Raw genomic sequence first — 7,311 nt, 5'->3', positions numbered from 1 at the left:
TACTACACTTTTATTTTGTTTTTTAATAATCATGACTTGATTTCTCCAATTAAACTTGCGCATGTTTAACTGTGATTGGTAAGGTAAATAACATAGATTTTCACTTTAATTATTTTTGAGAAACCAACAATATAAATATGGAAATCACACAGAAATACGAAAACAAGGACAGGTGATAATCTTAGAAATATGGTTTTTTTGGGGAAAACGACAAAAGCTAAAAAGATCGTTATTGGTAATCAAATCCCATACGTATTATTAAGTTAATGATGCTTTAAAGCAAAAAAAAGAAGGAAAAACCCAATAATTAAAATTAGATGAACGGTCAAGATGCAATCGGAATCCAATGGGATAGTCAAAAAGTTGTACCAAAGCCGGACCCGCTGTTTTAAAAGAGAGGTTTATAGTAATTGGGCCGTAAATTTGGGCCCATGTGTCCGAAAACACAATAGTGAATTAATTATTATGTTTTGTTTTGTACTTGTGTTGCCTTTTTAGCTTTAACAATTGGGGTCGTATTTATTTGATTTGGTCGATGATATGTAATAGAAAAAATTGAAGTACATTTCACAAAGTAGTTTTTTAAAAAGATATTTATACACCACCATTTCAGACCGTATAATAAAATTTCTCTGTAACATAGCAATGTATATATATATAAAAACTAGCAGATATATTAAAGTTTGGAAAGCTACGTGAAGTAAAAGTGTAAATCGATGAAAAGGAAAAAAGAAAGTTGTATGAAAAATAAAAATTAAAAGAGATTGAAAATGATTGATAATTATTAAAAAGTAATAATTTTGCTGGTGGTAGGAAAAAATTAACAGAAAGGCTTTGGTCAATTATTTTGTTTGACTGAATACATTCTTGACCATGGAACATTTATATAATTACTTCTCTACCATCGAGTCTAAACCATAACATTGTCGGTTTTGGGATAAACATATGAAATGACGAAAAGCTCTCTAATTCGTCGTCATTGATGAAGGCCGAGACTAAGGGTGTGATCGTAATTGTAAAGTGTCACTGCTCTACTCTACTCTAATCATTTCTCCATTGTCGTTTCAACAGTTTAAAACATTTTAATACTTTTACAAACTTGCTAGGCAGAATAAAATTAACTTCTTTTGCTTGCAATATCACACTAAACGTTCATTAGCTTTATGAACTAAACCTCAACCATTTTCGAAACAAAACTGAGCCAAATTCATTCATACTCGTATTATTTACATTCGGATTTTGTAATCAAAGCACATGTGAAAGGAGCTTTATATAAGAAACTTTATGAAAGTTCTGGGAAGTAGTAGGTGCTTAAGGAGAGATTCGTTTTTTGATTTTTACACCTTTTTTTTTTCCTACTCTCTTCCCTATTTCCAACTTTTTTTTATAAATTTAAAAAAACAATTTGTCTTGAAAATTGAAAAAAATTTAAGTCGATAGAAAATAGACTGAAATGAAGCATAATGAGATAACATTGGTTTAAGAGTTCAAATATAGAGAAGAATCCAAAGCCAAAAGCAAAGTTGTTTAACTATAGATGGAATCACGTTGTATCCAACTATATCCATTAACCAAGTTTTTTTTTGGTTTGTTTTGTTTATTCTTTACCGCATCGTCTCGTGTTGTGTTCCTTTTTGTCTCCTTAAATGCACATCTCTATATCCATTCAGGATTCTTATTACCAACACAATCTTGATTCATATCTCTTTACTCACCAAAAAGATCACTATCATTAGTAGAGTAATACGTAGTCCGAATGGAATGATTATTATTACCATATTCCATGATAGTCTTTTTTTCTAAGCTAGCAATACCATGTGAAATCTTTCTTTCTTTTCATAATTTTTGTATGCAGTCGTTGGAACCGAGAGATTAAACGGAAGAATAAAGAAAGCTCAACAACCATAGTTGATTTCAGTACGATTACGAAAATTTTGAAAGTTTATTATTGTTATTAGGAAAGACTGAAAGCACAAAGCTAAGGTTTAGGCAGTGATATGTTTTGCTTCTTTTGAAACCATGTACGTTAATAATAGAGAGAACATGTTCTGAAAGTGACGCATGATGAAGCAAAATAAACCAAGACAATGGTCTCTCAACAAAAGTCAGTCATCTTTTTTTTTTCTTTTGGTTTGAAAAATTGAGATATTAGAAAAAAAAAGGTGTTACTGATTTTTTTCTCTCTTCAGTTTCTGCTAGTGGTCCATTTTAAAGGTGAAATACGATCCAATAAAAGTGAAAATGGGACCATAAACTTGACATCTTCACATCACCCACTCTGTTTCTGAGTCCGACCATCACGGATATAAAACATGGCCCAACTAATTTGATACAGTCCCCATAACTTATCTAATACCAGCTACTCACTCAGTATGATCACTTTGGTAAAACACTGTGTAATACTTGAAAAAATGTATTTTTGCATTGGGAAAAAGAGAGAACCAGAGAGGGAACATGTTATGGACATTTCCTGTATTAACTCTCGCAAGTCATTTTCCATTTGCAGGATTTGCTTCAACCCCTCGAATGGTGTCAGATCGAGTTTGTGTCTCTTTTACAACTGTATAGCACTTTCTAGATTCTACATCACTAGACAACTGATGAAAGAAAAAATCAATAAGAACAGAACTACACTAGCAAGAACAGGATGATACTGCATTGGATCACTGATGGATGTACCTACATCTCTCTATAAAGATGGGTTTAAAAGAGAGGTTTTTGTTGTTGTTCTTCATTCTTTCTTATGTGTCCAAATCCTTATTGATTTGTCGAGTGAGCCTGATGCAATCAAGTTCTCGGTTGGGTGGGATGCCACCGTTGTGACTGTTTCGGTGTGGCCTTCTAGTTTCTGAAGCATTTGCTTGGAATTCAACTCCCACATGTAAACACAGTTGTCCTCGGATCCGCTAATGATCCGCTTTCCACTTGTGACAGAGAATGCAGATGAAATGCAGTATTCTGAGTTTGTGTGTCCGGTGTATGTCTTGACGAACTTAGCTGTAGAAATGTTCCACAACCTCTGTATATTGAATACCACAGAGAAAGAGATTAGTGAAGGATCCCTTCAAATTCAGAGATCAATGGTATATGAGGAAACCAAAGGAGGCAAAAAACACGATTCCTAACAATGTGAGCTTCAACTTCAAATCCACGTTAAATCACCTCTAAGTTAAAGCTAAACTCTAACACAACACTATCCACCCAAAATGAAACTGGAGAGACCACCATTGATGGCTGTACTATCCATTAACTCCTTCTACTACTATGTCAAGAGTGAATTCCTAGATCATAAACACAATGCCGTTCTAGTATCATTTCGATTCGATTCTATACGAGACTCACTCACCAGCCTATTGTCGAGTGTGCCAATGAGGATGTATTTGCCGTTGGGAGAGAACTTAACGAAGGAAACAGGAGGATTCTCATCGTCGATTAAGGTCTTCACACAATGCCCAGTTCCAGAATCCCAAACCCGACACAACCCATCGTAGCTACTGGACACAACTAGAGACCCATCACGATTGAAATCAACACAAGTCACAGGATCAGAATGCGCAGGAAGAACTTTCAAGCATTTGCCAGATTTCACATCCCAGATCCGAACAGTCTCATCAAAAGAACCAGATACGATCATGTTGGATTGAGGATTGAAGTTCACACAGAAGACGTAGTTAGAGTGTCCCCTAAGCGTTTTGATGAGAGAACCAGTTTCAACGTCCCACAGCTTAAGGGTTTTGTCATCGGAAGCTGAGACGATGAACCTCGCGTCGGAAGAGAAGGCGATGTCCGAGACGCCGTTGTCGTGGCCGGAAAACTCGCGAACGGGGCTGCAGATGGAATCTTCTTGAGCAGTGTCGATTGCGTAAGTGCGGATTGTTTTATCGGCAGATGCGGAGGCTAAGAGGCGACCGTCGGAGGAGAATTTCACGGAGGAGACGGCTCGATCGTGGGAATTTAGGGTTTGGGAGTGAATGTAAGGTGTAAAGCATCCTACCCTAGCTTCCTCTGCCATGAGTATCAGTAAAAGATTTGATCTTTGCTCGACAAATCGGAATCTGAAGAAGGGGTTTGGATGTGGTTCTCGGCTTTCTGGTTCAATAGTGTTAATTTAGCCACACCCACACACTGCAAAATTATGGGGTGAGTTTCGAAAGTAATAACAACATTTGGGGTACTTTAGAAATTACATATGTTAAGACGGAAGAGTAGTTCAGAAGTTATATGGTGAAATTTTAAAGAATTAATAATATGTAGGTCGAATAGTGAATTATTAAGATATTTGGGGTATTTTCGAGTTTCCATATATTTAAAGCTCCATTATTAATGAATTTCTGGTTGTTTTCTATTTTGGTCGTTCCCGGCAAATTTGGCTGAAGTCACTAAATTTCGCCGGCAAAGATTCGAACTTTGCCAAATGATGCAAGCAGCAGCGGCGGCGTCGAATGTTCCGGTGATATGGAATCTCTCGCTGCGTGGGTCATCCTCCAAAGTCCATATACTGAACCCTAAGAATCAAAAGTGTCACGCTCTTCACTGTTTGAGGTTGATTTCGAGTTTCGTCTCGTTTGATTTCTCTTTCTAATCTTACTTGACACGAATTCGTCAAGTTAATAGTATCATTGCTTATCTTTTAGTCATTTACAATTGATTTTACAAATGTGGATTATAATTTCATGAAATCGTTGTGTATCTAGAGTGAACCTTTGGGTTGTGTTGAAAAATGGATTTTTTTTTTCTTTCTCTTCAACTGAACTAGATTTTTTTCACTCCAGATCAGAAGGGCATGAAGATTTGGAGAATTCTCAGGTGCTTTTATTTGGTTTGAAGTATGTTAATCTCCTATGATTTGCTTGCATAAATAATGTAATTGCTAACTTTACAGGAAAATATTGGACTACCTTCTGTTACAAAAGAAGCAAAACAAAAGGATATATGGAACCTTTTTAGAGAAGCTCAACAAAGTAAATAAATTTGGATGTCATTAGTTTTGGTTTTATATTCTGGAAAGATAATAACTTACTGATTGTATTGTCGTTGTTGTGTGTTTAGATATCCTGTTCTTAAACAAGCAACGCGTAGCTGCAGTTGAGGAGCTGGAGAAGCTGAAGAAGGAGAAATATGAATTATTAGAAAGGATAAACCAGTTGGAGGAAGAAAGTCAGATTGTTATCAAGAAAGGTTCTGTTTTTCTTTTTTCTGCAAGTCATGCTTTGATGATTCATAAATATGTTTCTGAATTGATATTTCCATGTATGTATAAGTAGATAAGTCGTCTCTATTATGGGAGCTGCTTCTCCATATTGATGCTATGGTGATCAATGGATTAATGAACATTGAAGAAGCTTCATCCATGAGGAAATTGATTAAGGAGCATGAAGTGAACATCTCCGAGTTTCCCCTTGATGTCCTGCAACAAGGAGATGCCAAAATTCTAGCAGAGCTCAGACGGTTCCCACATAAAATCAAAAGGTGCAAATTCTAGTGTGCTTTATTTTCAAACTCAAGTCAGAGTCTGAGTTTCTATTTATGTTTTGACTTCTATTTGCCATTTGATTCCAGGAATGGTCTCCATGTGATTCATATATGCACCGAAATGGCTCCACTAGTTTCTGTTGGACCTTTGGCCTCATATATCACAGGACTCGCTTCTGCACTCCAAGGAAAGGGCTACTTGGTTGAAGTTATATTGCCAAAGTATGAGTCAAATTCTTTGGTCAAATATATACTTTCAGCAACGTTATTGTGTGAAGCAGAATCCTATTAATGAATACTGTATTCATTAATAGATATTCTACACTTGATTTGGACGAAATTGAAGGGCTCCGGGAAATCGAAGCTGATGCATATTCTTATTTTAATGGTCAGCTGCATGCAAACCGAATATGGAATGGGTGAGTGAGTTGTTGGAGTTTAGTTTTCTTATTTTGCTGATAATTTTTTTTTGGAAGAGAAGAATCAGCAAAATACTGTCAAAAATTCCGTTTTCTTCCTCAATTTACGGCAAGCAGAACCTTGTTTATGCAGAGTTGTCTCTGGAATAGGAGTGACGCTTATTCAACCACTGTATTACTCGTCAATGTTTAGCCGTGACAAAGTATATGGCTATACGGACGATTTTGATAGGTCAGTATTTCAGTTTGATATAATTGAGCTTGAATCTTCATTTGCTTTTAGACTGGTTTGGTTCATATGTGAGGTTGTTTTACCCTGTTAACAAAGTCAGGTTTGCATACTTCTCTCGTGCTTCATTGGATTACATTGCAAAGTCTGGAAAGCAGCCTGATGTGTTACATATTCACAACTGGCAAACTGCAATAGTTGGACCTCTGTTTTGGGATGTTTTCGTAAACCAGGTAAAGAACTCTTCAAACTTCAACTGTTCAACATTCGTTTAACGACCACCATTGCAGTAGTACTAGTTATCTTATTGCCAACTCTCTGCAAATTACTGTAGGGACTTGAAGGTACTAGAATACTCTTGACGTGCCAAGACTTTGATAAGGCAAGCCACTTTGCTTTTCCCTTAATACTTATACATTTTACATTGACAAAATAGATTAAGAACTGCCTGTGCTTTTAAGGGTCTTGCGCCTCCTGAAAAATTGGAGCTATGTGGGCTAGATCCAGCTGAGCTACATCGTCTTGATCGCTTACAAGATAACAAAAACCCACATTTTGTAAATATTTTGAAGGTAAATGTGGAAGGAAGATACAAAAGAATAATCTCTAAGTTACATTCTGGTTATCACATTTCTTTACTTTGTCCATTACTTAGGGTGGTGTGGTCTACTCCAACAAAGTTGTAATAATGTCATCCTCACGTAGCTCAATCCCTGGTCTCGAACCAACATTAGCCATTCACAAGTAAGTAACTGACACTTTTGAGTAAGGGATCTCAATACATCAATCACGGTGTATAACAATTGCATCCTCCTCTCTGAAAATCTAGGGACAAGTTGGTTTTATCTCCGTTTGGACTGGAAAACCCAATGGAGAAAGACTTGTGTTGTGACCTTCACGTCTCTGCATATACTTCCATCAAGAACCTCTGAAACTAGTAAGAAACAAGATGGTGAACATATTACATTATTTATCATATTTTTCACACAAATAAAATTAAACTATTGTGTACATTGTCAAGAGGCCAAGTAAGAAAATTGTTGTGTCCATGTGTTTAGTCAAATCGGTTGTATCTTTGATTTGTTTTTCCAACTAACATTTTGACTCCTGAGTGAATTACAAATAGGTTTTAATTATTTTTTTATTTGTTTTTGTCGTCACAAATAGGTTTTATTTATGTTAAGATTAAAA

General features: G+C 36.0%; 2 protein-coding genes across 2 annotated transcripts; one reads left to right on the top strand and one right to left on the bottom strand.

Annotated features, from left to right (window-relative positions):
* Positions 1-2,455: 2,455 nt before the first annotated feature.
* Positions 2,456-4,112, bottom strand: LOC17875771 (COMPASS-like H3K4 histone methylase component WDR5A). The gene is made up of 2 exons (XM_006279588.2): positions 3,347-4,112; positions 2,456-3,019 (listed from the first exon to the last, which is right to left on the bottom strand). Exons 1-2 carry the CDS (start codon positions 4,010-4,012, stop codon positions 2,732-2,734), a joined length of 954 nt encoding a protein of 317 aa, XP_006279650.1. The 5' UTR covers positions 4,013-4,112; the 3' UTR covers positions 2,456-2,731.
* A 258-nt stretch (positions 4,113-4,370) lies between these two features.
* LOC17877349 (probable starch synthase 4, chloroplastic/amyloplastic) lies at positions 4,371-7,264 on the top strand. The gene is made up of 13 exons (XM_006280313.2): positions 4,371-4,542; positions 4,773-4,806; positions 4,883-4,961; positions 5,050-5,178; positions 5,265-5,469; positions 5,560-5,694; positions 5,787-5,891; positions 6,025-6,123; positions 6,224-6,353; positions 6,455-6,502; positions 6,582-6,692; positions 6,776-6,864; positions 6,950-7,264. Exons 1-13 carry the CDS (start codon positions 4,415-4,417, stop codon positions 7,050-7,052), a joined length of 1,395 nt encoding a protein of 464 aa, XP_006280375.2. The 5' UTR covers positions 4,371-4,414; the 3' UTR covers positions 7,053-7,264.
* Positions 7,265-7,311: the final 47 nt, after the last annotated feature.

Source organism: Capsella rubella, unplaced genomic scaffold (genome assembly GCF_000375325.1).
Source record: "Capsella rubella cultivar Monte Gargano unplaced genomic scaffold, Caprub1_0 scaffold_8, whole genome shotgun sequence".
Classification (NCBI taxonomy): Eukaryota; Viridiplantae; Streptophyta; class Magnoliopsida; order Brassicales; family Brassicaceae; genus Capsella; species Capsella rubella.
This window is presented reverse-complemented; position numbering and strand designations above follow the sequence as displayed.

Coding starts and splice junctions, on each gene's coding strand:
- LOC17875771 (XM_006279588.2), bottom strand. CDS start 4,012: ATGGCAGAGGAAGCTAGGGTAGGATGCTTTACACCTTACATTCACTCC. Junction 3,020..3,346: donor GCACACTCGACAATAGGCTG/GTGAGTGAGTCT, acceptor TTCAATATACAG/AGGTTGTGGAACATTTCTAC.
- LOC17877349 (XM_006280313.2), top strand. CDS start 4,415: ATGATGCAAGCAGCAGCGGCGGCGTCGAATGTTCCGGTGATATGGAAT. Junction 5,892..6,024: donor GCAAACCGAATATGGAATGG/GTGAGTGAGTTG, acceptor TTGTTTATGCAG/AGTTGTCTCTGGAATAGGAG. Junction 6,503..6,581: donor CGTGCCAAGACTTTGATAAG/GCAAGCCACTTT, acceptor TGTGCTTTTAAG/GGTCTTGCGCCTCCTGAAAA.